Raw genomic sequence first — 19,550 nt, forward strand, 5'->3', positions numbered from 1 at the left:
ATGCCCCCCGGCCCGAGGGCTGGGAAGTGGGAAGTGGGATATGGGAGTTGGAAAGTGGCGTTTGGGGGTCACAACTGAGTAGGAGGTGGAGGCTGAGAGAATGCATCTGGGAGGAACTGCTGGGTGGCAGAGAGGTGGCAGTTTGGTGGGTGGGAGAAGGAAGATGGCAGCTGGGAGTAACTGTTGTGTGGTTGGTGGGAGTAACTGTTGGGTGGCTAGTGGGAGTAACTTGGGTGGCTGAGAGACAGGCGCTGACAGTTGGGAGGCACCATCGGGGGAGGGGGCAGTTGGGAGTAACTGTTGGGTGGCTGGATGGTGGCAGTTGGGAGGCACTGTTGGGTGGGAGACGGCAGTTGGGAGTAATCGCTGGGTGACTGGGTGTTGGCAGGTGTGTGGCTGAGAGACAGGCGGTGACAGTTGGGAGGCACTGTTGGGTGGGAGAAGGCAGTTGGGAGTAACTGTTGGGTGGCTAGGTGGGGGCAGGTGTGTGGCTGAGAGACGGGCGGTGACAGTTGGGAGGCACTGTTGGGTGGGAGAAGGCAGTTGGGAGTAACTGTTGGGTGGCTAGGTGGGGGCAGGTATGTGGCTGAGAGACGGGCGGTGACAGTTGGGAGGCACTGTTGGGTGGGAGAAGGCAGTTGGGAGTAACTGTTGGGTGGCTAGGTGGGGGCAGGTATGTGGCTGAGAGACGGGCGGTGACAGTTGGGAGGCACTGTTGGGTGGGAGAAGGCAGTTGGGAGTAACTGTTGGGTGGCTAGGTGAGGGCAGGTGTGTGGCTGAGAGACAGGCGGTGACAGTTGGGAGGCACTGTTGGGTGGGAGAAGGCAGTTGGGAGTAACTGTTGGGTGGCTAGGTGGGGGCAGGTGTGTGGCTGAGAGACAGGCGGTGACAGTTGGGAGGCACTGTTGGGTGGGAGAAGGCAGTTGGGAGTAACTGTTGGGTGGCTAGGTGGGGGCAGGTGTGTGGCTGAGAGACAGGCGGTGACAGTTGGGAGGCACTGTTGGGTGGGAGAAGGCAGTTGGGAGTAACTGTTGGGTGGCTAGGTGGGGGCAGGTGTGTGGCTGAGAGACGGGCAGTGACAGTTGGGAGGCACTGTTGGGTGGGAGAAGGCAGTTGGGAGTAACTGTTGGGTGGCTAGGTGGGGGCAGGTGTGTGGCTGAGAGATGGGCGGTGACAGTTGGGAGGCACTGTTGGGTGGAAGAAGGCAGTTGGGAGTAACTGTTGGGTGGCTGGATGGTGGCAGTTGGGAGGCACTGTTGGGTGGGAGACGGCAGTTGGGAGTAATCGCTGGGTGACTGGGTGTTGGCAGGTGTGTGGCTGAGAGACAGGCGGTGACAGTTGGGAGGCACTGTTGGGTGGGAGAAGGCAGTTGGGAGTAACTGTTGGGTGGCTAGGTGGGGGCAGGTGTGTGGCTGAGAGACGGGCGGTGACAGTTGGGAGGCACTGTTGGGTGGGAGAAGGCAGTTGGGAGTAACTGTTGGGTGGCTAGGTGGGGGCAGGTATGTGGCTGAGAGACGGGCGGTGACAGTTGGGAGGCACTGTTGGGTGGGAGAAGGCAGTTGGGAGTAACTGTTGGGTGGCTAGGTGGGGGCAGGTGTGTGGCTGAGAGATGGGCGGTGACAGTTGGGAGGCACTGTTGGGTGGGAGAAGGCAGTTGGGAGTAACTGTTGGGTGGCTAGGTGGGGGCAGGTGTGTGGCTCACAGACAGGCGGTGACAGTTGGGAGGCACCGTCCAGCCGCTAACAGGCAGGGCACCAAATTCAGTTCGGGGCTGGCTATGTGCTCAGAGGTGCCTCTGAGGGGACTGGAGGAGGAGGGATCTGGTCTGCGGGTGCGGTGATGGGGCTGGAGGCGCAGGGGCTAAGCGCGCAGAGGCAGTGTCGCTGCCACCAGCAAGGGGTCCCCGTCACATGGCGGATGAGGGGCTTTGGGTGGCAAGTGTGGTCCGATGTGAGAATTCGGGGAGGGTGAACCATGGTGAGGGACCCGCCCGCGCATGGGAAATCATGGTGACATAGGCTTGGGGGTGGCTGTGCGTGTGCGGGCACAACTTTCCTACTGAGGTAATACACGTGGGAGGGACAACAACGACTTTCCCCCCCACCACACACAGCCGACATTTGCGCGGGAAACTTCTTCCCGCGCATTCTCCCCTTCCTCCTTGCCCCGCCCTCCCTCACTTCGGGCTGAGCCCCGCCCAGTTGCCCAGTCCCTGTCCGCGGCAACCTCTGGCCCCGCCCCGCTTCGCCTCTCATTCACACGCCATCACCGCCTGACCCTCAGACCGCCTCCGCCAATCGCCGCCCGGGCCCCGCCCCCGTCACCGCCCAGCAAAAGCACTGCCTCCATGCCTCTCTCCTCTCGCACGCCGGCAGCTCGCGCCGTCCCTAGGCTCCTCCACGCGCCCGCCCGCCGGGACCCGACGCTCCGTGGGGGGCCATGGCCGCGTGCAGGGACCGCGTCCGCCTCCAGGGCGCCGGGGAGAAGGGCGCCTCCAACGGGGAGATCGGCCCGCAGGACGCCGGCCACGGGTCTCTCGGCCCCGCGCCGGGCTCCCCGTCCAAGGCCGCCCGCGTGCGGGGCTGCCTGCGCGCCAACCTGCTGGTGCTGCTGACCGTGGCCGGGGTGCTGGCCGGGGTGGCGGTGGGGCTCGGCGTGCGGCAGGTGCCGGGCGGGCTGAGCCGCGCCGGGATCCTCGCCTTCTCCTTCCCCGGCGAGCTGCTGCTGCGCCTGCTGAAGATGATCATCCTGCCGCTGGTGGTCTGCAGCCTGGTCTCCGGCGCCGCCAGCCTGGACCCCGCCGCCCTGGGCCGCCTGGGCGGCTGGGCCATGCTCTTCTTCCTGCTCACCACGCTGCTGGCCTCGGCCGTCGGCGTCAGCCTGGCCTTCATCATCCGGCCCGGCCAGGGGGCCGCGCCGCCCAGCCTAGGGGGCGAGGGGGACGGAGCCGTGCCGGAGGCCAAGGAGGTGGCGGACTCCTTCCTGGATCTCATCAGGTGAGGCGCTGGGGAGGGGGCAGAAGCCGGGGGGGGGGGAGCCACGTGTCCCCAGGGGCAGATGCATGGCGGGGGAAGCGGGGTTGCAGTTTCCCCATCCTCTGGAGCGTGTGGGGGGGCACGGCGCTGGTGCCTGGGGAGCGTGTTGAGGCCCGCGTCTGAGGCAGGACTTGATCCGGCAGTGAAGGGGAAACGGACACGTGTCGTTCCCGTCCCTCACCCGGATCTAGGGGAGACCCAAGTTCCGGCTGGCCTTGCTGATTCCATCCCGGCTCCAGCTCCGTACCTGGGAGGCTGCAGGTCCTCTCCTTCGCCTGAGTCGCCCTTCAGGTGGACTTGGGTGGGGGCGGGGGAGCTTCCTCCCCTCCTAGCGCCGTGATGGTGGCTGCTCCAAGGCCTGGACAGGACAGCTGGGGGCTCTGGTTGCAGGTGGTGGAGAGGGGAATCGTGCTCATCCCCTTGTATCCTATTCTGGTTGATGGCTGGTTTGGGGAGATAAAAAGTCATCCCGTAGTGACCCCTCTGTACTGGCTGTGTTGTCTCCATTTGGTGTAATATCTGGTCTCCCTGGCATCACTGCTGTGGCTGGGTCCATCCACTTAGCTTCTTACTCTTTTCTGAACAGGTTCCTGAGTTGTATGCAGTGTCGTCCTGTCCTCGTCCCTTCCCGCACATTAAAGCCCCATGTTAGGTACTGCCCTAGATATACATGGTAGAATCTGCTCTAAGGCAACTGTCTTAAACTGCCCCTCTGAAGTAACCTCAAAGGCTTTCTACTAATCTTGTTCTACCTTCAGACTCTTTTCCACTGGTAACTAAAGCTCTGTGGGTCCCTTGAGTGTCTGGTTGGTTGAGAGTTTGTAACATGCTGGGATGAAAGATAAGCAAGAAATGTTGGATGAGAATGTGACTTGCCACCTGCACAGCACTCCCCACATCCAGAGATCCCAAGAATGACTTTAGTCTCCCAGCCTCCTTTCCCAGTACGGTTGGGGAAAGCAGGATACAGTGTAGGTATCTTGGGCAAGTCACCAAGTGAGTTTATGGCAGAGCTGGGCATGGAACTTGGATCCACTGACTTATAGTCCTGTGTCCTGCTCCCAACTCCATTCTCCTTCTGCCCGCCCCTCCTGGCTGAAGGCATGTTAAATGCTTGCTGTGGAAAGTGTCTTTTTGCTAATTGAGTCCAGCAAACAGGATCCTATGGGAAGCTTGTAAAGACCTGATTGGCACTTCATGGCTTGAAGTATGTCCAGAATGGTGGGAGATCCAACAGGAGAACAGAGGAATGTGGTAGTCCAACACTTCTGACTCCACAGGGCCTGCGCATCTAATTTCCTGTCAGACATAAACGTTACATGTCCGTTAGACCACCTCTTCCTCATGTGTATATGCAGAGGCAGCCTGGGCCTCTAGGCTGCTAATTCATTAATGCTTAGTTGGCATGTCAAGCTATACAAGTGTTGCCAAAGTATAAAAGGGAGAGATCCCTCTGGGCAGCGTCAGATGCTGACACTCTACCGAGGTTTTACTTTTTTCAGGCTTTACTATTTACAGTAAATATGGTCCATTTGCCGTAGATATTTCCGATCTGATTGGATACTGCTACATAGCAGCCTGCCACCCTGAGAAAGGGAAGGAGACCGCATCATGTTATGGAACCTGATGGCATCTCTCAGTCTCTCTCCTAGGGTAAAGTGCAGGGTTTTTTTGGTCATAGCTTTTTTAACAAAAAGTTTAGTAGGCGGAGTCTATTTTTGATGGAATCTCCCCCTGAATCTGCTCTGTTCCAGGCAACTGCTGAGTCACAGTGAGTGGCAACTGAATTCAGGTGTCTCTCCTTGGTAGATGGGGATTAGAGAAGTGGCATGCAGCCCATAAGGAAGAGAATTGTCACAACACCTGTAACTTGCTGCTGAATGAGTATAGCCTTAGCCTACTCCAAGGCCAGAGCTAGCGCAGGCAAAGCTGACTGAGATCCTGAACCATCAAACGTTCTTTGTTTCTGAATTATACAAATAACTAGTTCCCAGTCTGGGTGGAGCAGGGATGTGAGGTAGGCATTATCCCTGTGTTGTGACTTGCCCACAGTCATGCAGACTGTGGCAGAGAGGGGATTAGAACCACAAAGACCAGCCTCTTATAGCATCTTTCATACTAGCTTCATGCCCCCTGGAGCTGACTTCTGGGAGGACAGATAACCCCAGATTTCAAACCAATCCATTCCCAGAGCCTTTGTGTTCATCAATTGTGATCTGGGGTTGAGGACCACGTTGTGCTGGTGACATTGTGAGTCTGCCTGGTGGGAGTTGGGATTGGTTGAGCTGCTAGCCTGGACTGGCATTTGGACACAAGGGTGAAGGAGTTGGGCTTGTAGCTGATGGAGAGAGCCTGTTGTGGCAACAGGCTGCTTGCTCTGTGTCTGAGAGCTGATATCTGTCTTGGCTAGCGCAGTATCTCTGATCACTGTACTGCAGAGACACCCAAGTTTCACAATAGCAGCAAGCTCCTGTGCTTCATTTGTGTCTATTTACATGCTTAAATCTGATGCCCTGTTTGTGTCCCTGCTCCTGTTTTGATGGATGAACAGAAATTTCTTGTTGTAGGAGTTTTCTGTCAGCTAACCCCCAACATCCCTGCATAGATGACTTATGTGCTAGCCCCACACTTAAGAGGGTAATGCCTATTGGCCGGAGAACTCGTTAGCTGTGTTTTGGACACCTGCTCCGAACTGTCTGTATTCGCAAAAAGAAAAGGAGTACTTGTGGCACCTTAGAGACTAACCAATTTATTTGAGCATGAGCTTTCGTGAGCTACAGCTTAGCGAACTGTAGCTCACAAAAGCTCATGCTCAAATAAATTGGTTAGTCTCTAAGGTGCCACAAGTACTCCTTTTCTTTTTGCGAATACAGACTAACACAGCTGTTACTCTGAAACCTGACGTCTGTTCTTGTTGACTTCTTGGCTGAGGTGCTGCTGTGTCCCGAACAGCCTGAATCTCCATTCATTGGAACAGCCTGTCAGCATTTCCCCTGTTCCTGGTAAAATCTCAACATCTTATGCATGAATCATGTGAAATGAGTCACCAGAACTGACATTTGAATAGTTGTGCAGGAAACAAATTCCAGTCTTTGGGGTTTTTTTATGGGCTTATGTGGCTTGGGGCTAGCAACCTAGCTACTGAACAGCCATCTCTTGCCCAAGGGTTCCAACATAGTGCTCTGCCAGTGGTTAGCTTCCATGTAAGCCAGTGTCTTGTGCTGAAACTCCCTCACTTCAGCGGAATGAAAATGTAGCTTGCATTAGATGCCCTGTTTTTTTTTTAGGGACCAAATTAGGTGGGGAGGGGGGGTCACTACTGTCCTGTCTTTGTACGGTGACCAGATGTCCAGATCTTATAAGGACAGCCCTGATTTTGGGGGGCTTTTTCTTATATAGGCTCCTATTACCCCTGCCCCGTCCTGATTTTTCACACTTGCTATCTGATCACCGTCTGTCTTTAGGAAGTGGTTTGGGGCGGGGGAGTGTGATGTAGGTAGGGTGACCAGAGAGCAAATGTGGAAAAATCGATATGAGGGTGGGAGGTAATAGGAGCCTATATAAGAAGAGACCCAAAATCAGGACTGTCCCTATAAAATTGAGACATCTTGTCACCCTCGATGTAGGTGGAGCCCTGTCTGTCTGATGCAATGTTGACTGTATGTTGAGCCTGCTGCCAGGCAAAGAAGTGCTGCTGGGGTGGGACTGAAACCACTGCTCTGGGCAGGCGTTCCAGCCTAGCCATGTGGAGGCTGGGTTGGGGGATGGTAAAGCAGAGCTTTGAACTGTCAAGGGTTAACTGCTAAAATGAAGCTGTCTGCCTCAAGTCTAGAAAAAAGGCTAAAAATAGTTCTTTGGGTGTCTTTACCTCCTAGGAGCACATGTGTAGCTTTATCTGTACCCCAAGGGCAGCACAAGAAGTCAGTGGTCTTTGGGGAGCACCACTAGAATAGTAGGGTGGAAAGGTGAGAGGGTTAATTAACCCATACAAAATAGGCAAGACCATCTTGTAAAATAAGAAATAGCAGCCGAAGTGTTCTCTTCCTGGTGGGGTTGTTGCATGTTTTTTTGTGAACTGGTTTGTTTCCTTGCCTTTCGCAAGGGAGAGTTAAGGGCAGCCAATGCTTGAGTTGCTTGGCTTCGTCTGGGTCAGGGAGGCAAATGTCTTACAAAAGAGGAGAAATCTCTAACTGCCTATTGCCAATGAGTATTATTGCCTTTTGTCTGAGTTCAAATAGGCAAAATTATAACCTCTATTGCTATTACGTTGAAAGGTGCTCCTGGGTGCCAGCGGGTGTGGCTGGGATCCAAAGACAATCACAACCCTTGTTAAAAGTCTGTGGGTTTGCCAGGTATTCCTGGAGCATGTCTGCATTTGAAAGTTAATTCAGATTCAAGTATGTTGTGAATTCAAAGCTCAATAGCTATCCCTGAATAACTCTGTATAGACAAGTCCTTGAACTACATCTTCACTATCCCCTGCCCCCCCCCCCCCCCAAAAAAAGTGGGTAGGTCTTTATTTTGTTTACAGCAGGAAAGCTGTTTGTGTACAGACCTCACCCAGCTACCTCATTGCAAATCTCTTCCCTCTGCGTATGGTTGACCTCACTTAGTTTACCTTGCAGTAAAATGACAGGGCCTTATCACCAGGATTGTATAGCAGGATAGATAACATGGGTGTTTGGCTCATGGTAAAAATGCACTTTTTGTCCATGAAGACTCAGACTCAGAAGCAATTAAGCCCCTCTGTGTAGTAAAAACAGCTGCAGATAATGGGGGACTACCACCAAAGCACTAGGATGCATAGTAGGTCAGAGTAAAGCTGAGTGTACTGAGTTGCCAACAAAGGAGCTGGAAGTTGGTGTTGGATGCAGCGAGCTAGGACAAGGAATTGTGAGCATGACCCTCAGAGGAAGCTTCTTGGGCATAGAGTGTGCTGGAATGGCAGGCTTAGAAATTTTGGAGCAAAGAAACTGCCTCCTGGGAGACAGGACCCTGTGGGTGTCTTTGAATAAACAAGGTAACACCAAGAACACTGACTCCTCTATTTTTCCTCCTAATAGAAATGACCTTGCTGGGCCCTGGATATTGGCCAGTTGGTCAGGCCAGAGGGGCAACTCTGATCATTAACTCTAGTTAGTCAGTCTCCTCTAAGACACCCCCATTTGGAGCCTTTCCAGTGAAGTGTTCAGCAGAAAAATGACTAATTGGTGGTGTGGTCTGTCTTAAACTTGCTGATTCCAGATCAAACAACATTGGTTTTAAAAAGCCAAAAGATGATGAACATGCTAAGGAGAATCTAAAGAGCCCAGCTGGGTTTTCTGCTTCAGGCCTTCTCTAGTGGCAAAGTAGAGTAAAAACTAGATCTCGGTGCTCACTCCCCCATCTGCAGGGCCAAGAAAGCAGAGTAACTATTCTGGAATAGCGTCCACACAGAGCTGTTCTAGAATAGCTTATTTGGTGATAGCTAGGCTGTGTAGACACACCCTTATTTCAAATGATCTCTCTGCTTTACCCAGTTGCTACTTGTCAGGGACACTTACCTCCTTGCCCAGGATAGTACCTGTTCTACTTGGGCCAAAGCGGACTACCTTAAACCAAAACCTCTGGGCAAATCAAATGCTGAGAAAACCACACACAGCCTAGAGAAAGGGATCATCTCTGATGCTTAATAGGGTTTGTATGCTTTCTCTCCTAAATTTACTGCCAGATTTGGAGGTGAGTAGATGTTGGGCTCCTGGATTTTATTCCCGGCTCTGCTGCTGTCTTGCTCTGTCTCTCAGGTCAAATCTGCATTGATCTATTTTTTTAGGTTGTGTGTAAATGAATACTGCAGCTGGCTGACACTAGGCAGGTCCCAGAGGCTGCTGTGGGATTGTAGCTTAAACTAATATAAACTGCTGTAACTGTCCAAACTCTTCAAGCACGGTTGTAAAGGGGTTTGGAGTGGCTGTCTGTGATTACAATGTGCATTCTGCAGCAGCTGGAATCTACTCTGTAGTTTTCATAAGAGACATGTGGCAGATTTGTCTTTTAAAAAAGCCATCATTAAATTTGTTTTCCAAAACAAATACAGACCTACGTGGCAGAACCCAACAGTCCCATTTAGCCACTGTGCTCTGTCACGAAGGGCCTGTGCACTCTGCATGAACGGACAATTCCTTACATAGCACTTCTCATCAGCTCTCAAAGTGCTTCATGGTCTAATGTATTTATCCCCAGAATCTCCCTGTAGGGCAGGGCTATTATCCCCATTATATAGATATGGGGGGGGGGGGGGGATGAAGCACAGAGAGGCTAAGTGACTTGTCTGAGGTGACACGGAGTCGGGCTGGGACTTGGAGTGCCAGCTTTCATGTTGTAACCAATGGACCACTTTTCCTGAAGTGGCTGGCTCATGTGCCTAGTTGTCCACAGGACCCAGGTCAAAAGGAGCGTTTAAATTGATTAGACCAAGTTTAGAAAGGTTATTTTGAGTTCTGTAACTGTCCTGAATCTCTTCTCACTGCTCTTCCCTCCCAGCCAATTTTTGGGCATTACAGTCTTTAAAGAGATTTGTCTGATTCACATACAGCTGGGAATAGCTCACAGGTGCAACAGTGAAACTTCAGAGAGGAATGAGACATCCAAAAGAGGCAAAACTTGTTCTAACAATAGCGATCTTTGGTGTCTGTAGCAAGAGTAGGATGGTGGAGGGGTGGGATTTGAGCCAGTGTGATTGGTGAAGGGACTGTGTCCCTTTTAACTATCGAAGTCTGTGCTGCCACCCAGCTGACACTTAGATGTCAGAGGTTCTGCTCATGCAAGACTGCTGCTCACTTGAGACATCCGTTGGAAGTGGAAAAGAGATCTCAGATAAGGCTGCGTCTAAAACTGCAGCTCTAGACTTAAGGCAGATCTTTTGTCGTTAATAGGCGCCGTCTCATCCCTTCGCAGCAAGGGGGAATTGAGGACAGCGTCATTGGCTTTACATTGGAATTTCCTGGCACTTCACTAATCTTCAGTGATCCTGTTTTTTTAACCAGGGCTTTGCTCCATGTGTCTTGGCACTAGGGAGGGTTTAGCATGCTCCAGTGACATCGTAAACATGTTTATCCGGAGGGGTTAGAACAACCAGCAGCGGTCAGGATCTGGAATCTTTGGTTTGAATCTGACATGGGTTGAACATCTCTTTGCCCTCTTATGGCAGCTCAGCGGCCTGTATGAAATAAGTGTGGTCTCTTCTCAGTTCTAGAAGGCAGGTATCTATAGCCAACAATCACTGCTGGCGTTATTAGTTCTGTTCATGACCCCTAATCCAGCGCTTTCCCTCCCCCATTGGAAGCTGTGCTGAAGCCTCTTTGAAAGGAGAACTGTGTACACAGTCAAAACTGAACAGGTCAAAATGCCCATCCAAGGGTATCTGGGCACATCTGAATAAACTGCTTCCTCGCTCTTGCTCCCAGGAAAATGGGTGATTCCCTACAGTGTTTGCATTCTCCTTGCCTCTAGGCTCTGCTATCCTGATCAGAAGAGGAGGGAGTGCGAGTGAGCAGCTGCCTCCCAGAAGGGTCCTCCACTCTGACAATGTTGCCTAGTGGTTAGAGCACTGCACTGGTGCTCTGTAGAGCTGTGTTCTGTTCACTCTCTCATTGGCTTGCTGGATTACCTTGCCCAAGCCACTTCCTCTCTCTGTGCCTCAGTTTCCCCCTCTATAAAATAGGGGTGAATGGTACTGACCTCCTTTGTAAAGTGCATTGAGATCTATTGATAAGCACTGCTGTATACCATAGGTATTACAACACAATTAGTGCTGCTGGCTGAGGCATGCCTGGGTGCATGGTCATCCTGCCTTTGCCTGTGCTATACCTGCCCTGGGGAGAGAAGTAGCTCTCCAGTCTCTGGAGCTGGCAAGATAGCACTTTATTTTGAGAGATTAAATCAGAGAAGCTTGAGGATGTTCAGTTCTGTCCCTACTTGCCAGGCTTCCTGCACTGAGATGTGTGGTGTATCTAAGCATCAGTGTGCACTTGGTTATAAAAGATCAAAGACCTTATCCCTGCTGCTGGAAGCTCTGACATAGGCAACGCCCTGGGAGAGCCAGAGACATGTTCCTGCTGGGCTTCTGCTTGTCTGGAGCAAGGGGATTGCTCCCATTGTTTCTGCCAAGGGACTAGAGGTTTCAGAACTGTGTAGGATCCATCTTAACCAGTTAAATTTTCTCCCATCAGACACCAGCGATCTCCTCTGTTCACTGTCTCTAACCAGCACTCATCTGAATCTGCTGCACAGACTGGCTTGTGCTCAGAGCAGCCTTCCTAACAACTTGGGTGGAAACAGAAGGAAACCTTGGCTTATTGATCCTGGGGGATGTGAGGAGGAGATCCTGGCCTGTGGTGCTCTGGCATGTTTGTGGATCTACTGCCTTGCTGAGCCTAAGGGCAAGTCCACACTGGAGTGCTACCACAGCACAACTGCACCCATGCAGCTGAAGCACATCCTCTCCCGTCAGCATAATTACTCCACCTCCGAGAGGCAGAAGCTATGTTGGTAGGAGATATAGTGCTGGTGTGGAAAGCACTTAGGTAGATGTCATTTACGATGCTCAGGGAGGTGTGTGTCTTTCAGCCCCATAGCAACATGAGTTATGTAGACTTAAGCAGCAGTGTAGAGCAGCCCGTAATTGTAAAAGCCAGCTGGACTCCGTTGGTGTGAGAATTCTCACACCAACATCAGAGCTAGGAGACCTACCTAGAGCTGGAGCAGGGGCTGATCTAATCTTTTTGGCTTAGGTTAGAGCATGGGTGCTCACAGTTGTCAATACCTTCCCCTCCTCTGGGGAGGCAGGGCAGGGCTATTAACTCCATTGTACAGATGTGGAAACGAAGGCACAGGGATGCTGAGTGACTTGGCCAAGTTGACACAGGAAGTCTGATAAAATACAGACTTTGGCTGCAGGTGGTGGGATTGGGGTTGGGCCTATAGAGGCTATAAGAGGAAGAGAATAGGCTGGAAAGCCACTCCTTGGTTTGAATGGAAAAAACAGAACCACTTCAGACATGTGGGGCCTGATTCACTTGCTTGTGGGATCTTGTACAGTTACATCAGTGCATATAGTGACATGCCACCATGCTGATCACAGAAGCAACAGATTTGGGCCCTATGAGTTTTCCCTCTGTAGTCCTTTCCAGCTAGCATAAACCAGTCCTATTTTGTGGTGGATGGGACCAGTTCAGGCTGCTCAAATGCCAGTTCAATTGGTGTGTCTATGTAGAGGGGTTTGACTCTTTGCAGATGGGAATGATTGCTGTGAATCCAGGGTATGAATTCAGACTGTCAATCAGTGAAGTACAGAGCTCTGTCATGAATGTGCCTTTCCTGCCTCTGTCAATCCCATGGGGAGGATGGAAGCTGCTGTGGGAGACCACAGTGCTAGAGTAGAGCTTTGTACATGTGCAGAACACTTCAGTCCTGGTGGTCACACTTCCCCTTATGCTGGGTGAGGAGCCGCATAAAGGAGGGTGACTGGGAACCGGACACCTAATGCAGTCCGTGGCAGCACTCTGGGAATGGGGCAGGAAGGCTTACACTAGCCCTGTTGTGCAGGATTAGCTGGAGGCACATGACAGCTGAGTCTGCAGAGCTTTGTTGCTTTTGGTACTTACTGGCTGCACTTTGAGAGGAAAGCTGGCTCCTATCCTTGGGTAACTTGAGGATGGGGTGTTGTGTCCTTAAGAGAATCACAAACATGGCAGCCATATACTTCCCCCTTCCAGAGCCTGCCTGAATACTCCCTTTACTTCTGCAGTGGGTAAGCCCCTTCCAATGTGGGGTGGGATATACAGTCCCCTACACACACCCCCTCCCAGCTAGGGCTGATCTGGGCTTGTGCCATGTTTGGTTTGGATCAGGATAGTTCTCTTGTCGGCAAAATGCAGTCTCTCTTTAGTGCCAGTCCTGTGTTGGAATGTGGCAGTCACTGGGGTTTGATTGTGGCGGCCCCATGTGACTGCTGTTTGGATTGGTGTTTTAGGGCCAGCTGCTGGTGGAGAGGATGCAGACATCTCCCTGCTGCCCCAAATGGATGTGCTGGCCTGTAATGGAGTGTCTCAGCCAAGCTTGTTCATGCAGGCTGGGGGAAGCTGGGTTTGGACTGTGATGTGAATGCAGGGCAGAGTACCTCTGCATTGGAGGCACAGATCATTCCGGTCTGCTTTCAGCCTTGGGAATTGTTAAAGGGCCTGCTGGCTCTCCCTGATATCATGTAAAATCTCTGGAAGTAGCCGTTAGTGTTATGTTGCCCAGGGGAGGAAAGCTCTGCTGTGTGGCTGAGGTGCAGCTTTGGGTATCAGGACTCCAGGATTCAATTCTCCTCTCTGCCACTGACTTTCTGGGTGACCTTGGGCAAGTCACTCCTCCCTCCTGCTGTGCCTCAGTTTCCCCTCTTGCTAGATGCAGGTTGTCAAAATATAAAGGGAAGGGTAAACACCTTTTAAAATCCCTCCTGGCCAGAGGGAAAAACCCTTTCACCTGTAAAGGGTTAAGAAGCTAGGATAACCTCACTGGCACATGACCAATGAGGAGACAAGATACTTTCAGTGCTGGGGGGGAGAAACAAAGGTTCTCTGTTTCTGTGTGATGCTTTTGCTGGGAACAAAAAGGAATGGAGTCTTAGCCCTGGTCTCTACTAGGACTTTAGGTCGAATTTCGCAGCATTAAATCGATGTAAACCTGCACCCGTCCACAGGATGAAGCCCTTTATTTCGACTTAAAGGACTCTTAAAATCGATTTCCTTACTCCACCCCAACAAGTGGATTAGTGCTTAAATCGGCCTTGCTGGGTTGAATTTGGGGTACTGTGGACACAATTCGACAGTATTGGCCTCCGAGAGCTATACCAGAGTGCTCCATTGTGACTGCTCTGGACAGCACTCTCAACTCAGATGCACTGGCCAGGTAGACAGGAAAAGAACCACGAACTTTTGAATCTCATTTCCTGTTTGGCCAGCGTGTCAAGCTGCAGGTGACCATGCAGAGCTCATCAGCAGAGGTGACCATGATGGAGTCCCAGAATCACAAAAGAGCTTCAGTATGGACTGAACAGGAGGTACGGGATCTGATTGCTGTATGGGGAGAGGAATCCATGCTATCAGGACTCCATTCCAGTTTTCGAAATGCCAAAACCTATGTCAGAATCTCCCAGGGCATGAAGGACAGGCCATAACAGGGACCTGAAGCAGTGCCACATGAAACTTAAGGAGCTGAGGCAAGCCTACCAGAAAACCAGAGAGGCGAATGGCTGCTCCAGGTCAGAGCCCCAAACATGCTGAGTCTATGATGAGCTGCATGCCATTTTAGGGGGTTCAGCCACCACTACCCCAACTGTGTTTCCATCCTTCAATGGAGATGGAGGCAACACGGAAGCAGGTTTTGGGGATGAAGAAAGCTCACAGCAAGCAAGCGGAGAAACCAGTTTTCCCGACAGCCAGGAACTGTTTCTCACCTGAACCTGGAGCCAGTACCCCCCGAACCCACCTAAGGCTGCCTCCTGGACCCAGCAGGCAGAGAGGGGACCTCCGGTGAGTGTACCTTTTTAAAATACTATACATTGTTTAAAAGCAAGCATGTGAAAGGATTAATTTGCCCTGGCATTCACAGCTCTCCTGGATGTACTCCCAAAGCCTTTGCAAAAGGTTTCTGGGGAGGGCAGCCTTATTGCATCCTCCATGGTAGGACACTTTACCACTCCAGGCCAGTAACACATACTCGGGAATCATTGTACAACAAAGCATTGCAGTGTATGTTTGCTGGCGTTCAAACAACATCCATTCTTTATCTCTCTCTGTTATCCTCAGTGAGATCATTCATGGTCACCTGGTTGAAATAGGGTGCTTTCCTTCAGGGGACACTCAGAGGTGCCCGTTCCTGCTGGGCTGTTTGCCTGTGGCTGAACAGAAATGTTCCCCACTGTTAGCCACGGGGAGGGGGGAGGGTTGAGGGGGTAGCCATGCAGTGGGGGAGGCAAAATGCAACCTTGTAACAAAAGCACATGTGCTATGTATGTAATGTTAACAGCAAGGTTTACCCTGAAAGAGTGTAGCCACTGTTTTATAAAATGTCTCTTTAAATACCACTGTCCCTTTTTTCTCCACCAGCTGCATGTGTTTCAATGATCACAGGATCGTCTCCTTCCCAGAGGCTAGTGAAGATTAGAAAGAAAAAAAAAAAACACACATGATGAAATGCTCTCTGAGCTCATGCTGTCCTCCCACACTGACAGAGCACAGACGAATGCTTGGAGGCAAATGTCAGACTGCAGGAAAGCACAAAATGACCAGGAGGAGACGTGGCAGGCTGAAGAGAGTAAGTGGCGGGCTGATGACAGGGCTGAAGCTCAAATGTGGCGGCAGCGTGATGAGAGGAGGCAGGATTCAATGCTGAGGCTGCTGGAGGATCAAACCAGTATGCTCCAGTGTACAGTTGAGCTGCAGCAAAGGCAGCTGGAGCACAGACTGCCACTACAGCCCCTGTGTAACCAACCGCCCTCCTCCCCAAGTTCCATAGCTTCCTCACCCAGACGCCCAAGAATGTGGTGGTGGTGGGGGGGGCCTCCGGCCAACCAGCCACTCCACCACAGAGGATTGCCCAAAAAACAGAAGCCTGGCATTCAATAAATTTTAAAGTTGTAAACTTTTAAAGTGCTGTGTGGCTTTGTTCTTCCCTTCTCCACCACCCCTCCTGGGCAACCTTGGTAGTCATCCCCCTATTTGTGTGATGAATGTGAAGCAACAATGACTTTATTGCCTCTGCAAGCGGTGATCAAAGGGAGGAGGGGAGGGTGGTTAGCTTACAGGGAAGTAGAGTGAACCAAGGGGCGGGGGGTTTCATCAAGGAGAAACAAACAGAACTTTCACACTGTAGCCTGGCCAGTCATGAAACTGGTTTTCAACACTTCTCTGATGCATACCGCGCCCTCCTGTGCTCTTCTAACCGCCCTGGTGTCTGGCTGCATGTGACCAGCAGCCAGGCGATTTGCCTCAACCTCCCACCCCGCCATAAACATCTCCCCCTTACTCTCACAGATATTGTGGAGCGCACAGCAAGCAGTAATAACAGTGGGAATATTGGTTTTGCTGAGGTCTAAGCGAGTCAGTAAACTGCACCTTTAAACATCCAAATGCTCAGCCTATAGTTGAACAGCTCCTGACTACTGTCCAGGGTGCCTGTGTACGGTGTCATGAGCCATGGCATTAAGGGGTAGGCTGGGTCCCCAAGGAGAACTATAGGCATTTCAACATCCCCAACAGTTATTTTCTGGTCTGGGAATAAAGTCCCTTCCTGCAGCTTTTGAAACAGACCAGAGTTCCTGAAGATGCGAGCGTCATGTACCTTTCCCGAACATCCCACGTTGATGTTGGCGAAACGTCCCTTGTGATCCACCAGAGCTTGCAGCACTATTGAAAAGTACCCCTTGCGGTTTATGTACTCGCTGGCTTGGTGCTCCGGTGCCAAGATAGGGATATGGGTTCCGTCTATGACCCCACCACAGTTAGGGAATCCTATTGCAGCAAAGCCATCCACTATGACCTGCACATTTCCCAGGGTCACTACCCTTGATATCGGCAGATCTTTGATTGCGTGGGCTACTTGCATCACAGCAGCCCCCACAGTAGATTTGCCCACTCCAAATTGATTCCCAACTGACTGGTAGCTGTCTGGCATTGCAAGCTTCCACAGGGCTATCGCCACTCGCTTCTCAACTGTGAGGGCTGCTCTCATCTTGGTATTCATGCGCTTCAGGGCAGGGGAAAGCAAGACACAAAGTTCCATGAAAGTGCCCTTACGCATGCAAAAGTTTTGCAGCCACTGGGAATCATCCCAGACCCGCAACACTATGTGGTCCCACCAGTCTGTTTCCCGAGCCCAGAATCAGCGTTCCATGGCATGAACCTGCCCCATTAGCACCATGATGCATGCATTGGCAGGGCCCATGCTGTCAGAAATCTGTGTCCATGTCCTGATCACTCACGTGACCGCGCTGACGTCGCCTCCTTGCCCGGTATCGCTCTGCCAGGTTCTGGTGCTGCATATACTGCTGGATAATGCGTGTGGTGTTTAACGTGCTCCTAATTGCCAAAGTGAGCTGAGCGGCCTCCATGCTTGCCTTGGTATGATGTCCGCACAGAAAAAAGGCACGGAACGATTGTCTGCTGTTGCTCTGACAGAGGGAGGGGTGACTGACGACTTGGCTTACAGGGAATTAAAATCAACAAAGGGGGTGGCTTTACATCAAGGAGTATTTCAGGCAGGACTTCACGGAGGGTTCCAATAAGAAATAGTGCACCTAAGTAATTGTTCTTATTGGAACAAGCAGGTTGGTCTGGCCTCTGATTGATACATGGCTAGATTTACCTTGCTGCACCTTCTCTGTGAGTGACTGCAGTGTGACCTAGAGGAAGGAGTCCCCTAGACGGGGGAGGGGGAGAAAGCAAATGAGTACAAAACAAAGCTGGTCTATTTCTTGTTTTGATCCACTCCATCTATCTTTTACATCTTTGGCTGGGTGCAGAAGGACTGCAAGCCATCCACATCTCATGGCTGCCCGGCAGAAGATGGTACAATAGGACTGCTAGCAATCCGTATCGCCTGCCTGTTCACCATAGGATGGTTCAATAGGACTGACTGCAGGACTAAAGAGAATGACCTGGTCAAGTCACTTCTAATGTAGTCCCTGCACCCATGTCTGCCCAGGAGCTCCTGGCTGACGTGGCCAGGAGCACCTCGGACATGACGATGATGGCTACCAGTCATACTGTACCATTTGCTGCCACAAGGCAATGGGTTGCTGCTGCTGTGTAGCAATGCAGTACCACGTCTGCGATCACCTAGGAGACGTACGGTGACGGTTACCTGATCGGGCTCCATGCTTGCCGTTGTATGGCATCTGCACAGGTAACTCAAGAAAAAAGGCGCAAAACGATTGTCTGCTGCTGCTTTCACGGAGGGAGGGAGGGAACGGGGGCCTGACAATATGTACCCAGAACCACCCGTGACAATGTTTTAGCCCCATCAGGCATTGGGATCTCAACCCAGAATTCCAATGGGCAGCAGAGACTGCAGGAACTGTGGGATAGCTACCCACAGTGCAACACTCTGGAAGTCGACGCTTGCCTCGGTGCTGTGGAAGCACTCCGCCGAGTTAATGCACTTAGAGCATTTTCTGTGGGAAACACACACTCGAATATATAAAACTGATTTCTAAAAACCCGACTTCTATAAATTCAACCTAATTTCATAGTATAGACTTACCCTTAGTAAGTAAGCTAGCTAGATATGTGTTAGATTGTGTTTTGTTTAAATGTCTGATAAAATAAGATGTGCTGAATGGAATGTAGATTCCTGTTTTTTTTTTTTTTTTTTGTCTTTTTGTAACTTAAGGTTTTGCCTAGAGGGATTCTGTTTTGAATCTGATTACCCTGTAAGGTATTTACCATCCTGATTTTACAGAGGTGATTCTTTTAGTTTTTTCTTCAATTAAAATTCTTCCTTTAAGAACCTGATTGCTTTTTCATTGTTCTTAAGATCCAAGGGTTTGGGTCTGTGTTCACCTATGCAAATTGGTGAGGATTTTTATCAAGCCTTCCCCAGGAAAGGGGGTGTGGGGTTTAGGGAGGATTTTGGGGGGAAAGACGTTTCCAAGCGGGCTCTTTCCCTGCTATATATTCGTTAGATGCTTGGTGGTGGCAGCAATAAAGTCCAAGGGCAAAAGGTAAAATAGTTTCTACCTTGGGGAAGTTTTAACCTAAGCTGCTAAAAATAAGCTTAGCAGGTTTTCATGCAGGTCCCCACATCTGTACCCTAGAGTTCAGAGTGGGGAAAGAACCTTGACACAGGTACTGCTCGCAACACAGTGGGACTCCCTAAGACAGTTGAGGCCTCTGTGCTACTGTAATACTTGTAAAGTGAGTCCACTGGGATAGGGGAGACCGTACAAATGTGAGGTTCCATGGTGCCATCTCCAGTGCGAGTACATCTCAGAGTGCACCCCCCACTCTCCTACCCTAACTCGTAAGGACATCACTGAGCACGGAGGACTTTGCAGGCTCCTGCTCTCTTTCTAACTGGGCATCACACTGCTAGCAAGCAACGTGGAAAGCCATGCAAGCAGGTCAGGTCTGAAGCCTTCATGTCAGTACTTCTGGGATCTATCCCCAGTGCTGACTCTGCAACCTTAGAAGCACTTGATCTCTGTGCTTTTGTAAAATGGCTAGAAGCTCCCAATGGTTGTGAGAGTGGGGGCTTGCCTAAACAGGGATCTTGCATAAGATTAACACAAACAAGCTAATGTTAAAGTGCCTTGCCTCTACCTAGGCTTTTAAAAGTGAATTATTTTGGTATATCAGGCTGTTCTAATGAATCCTGTATAGAACAGGAGTAACTCCACTTGGCAGTTTGTCTGCTTAAGGTTCACATGGATGCATTCATCCTGTTGCTACCTACACTGCATTGCTTCACAGCTGGATTGGCCTGTCTGTG

The 19,550-nt window shown here is 51.1% G+C and overlaps 1 protein-coding gene across 1 annotated transcript in view; it reads left to right on the forward strand.

Annotated features, from left to right (window-relative positions):
- The first annotated feature begins 2,355 nt into the window (after window positions 1-2,355).
- Window positions 2,356-19,550, forward strand: part of SLC1A5 (solute carrier family 1 member 5) — a 34,961-nt gene continuing 17,766 nt past the window's right edge. Inside the window, exon 1 of the mRNA XM_074937750.1 lies at window positions 2,356-2,996. Coding sequence (XP_074793851.1) covers window positions 2,440-2,996 — 557 coding nt within the window. The 5' untranslated portion in view covers window positions 2,356-2,439. The remainder of the gene's footprint in view (window positions 2,997-19,550) is intronic.

Source organism: Natator depressus, chromosome 23 (assembly GCF_965152275.1).
Source record: "Natator depressus isolate rNatDep1 chromosome 23, rNatDep2.hap1, whole genome shotgun sequence".
Lineage (NCBI taxonomy): Eukaryota > Metazoa > Chordata > Testudines > Cheloniidae > Natator > Natator depressus.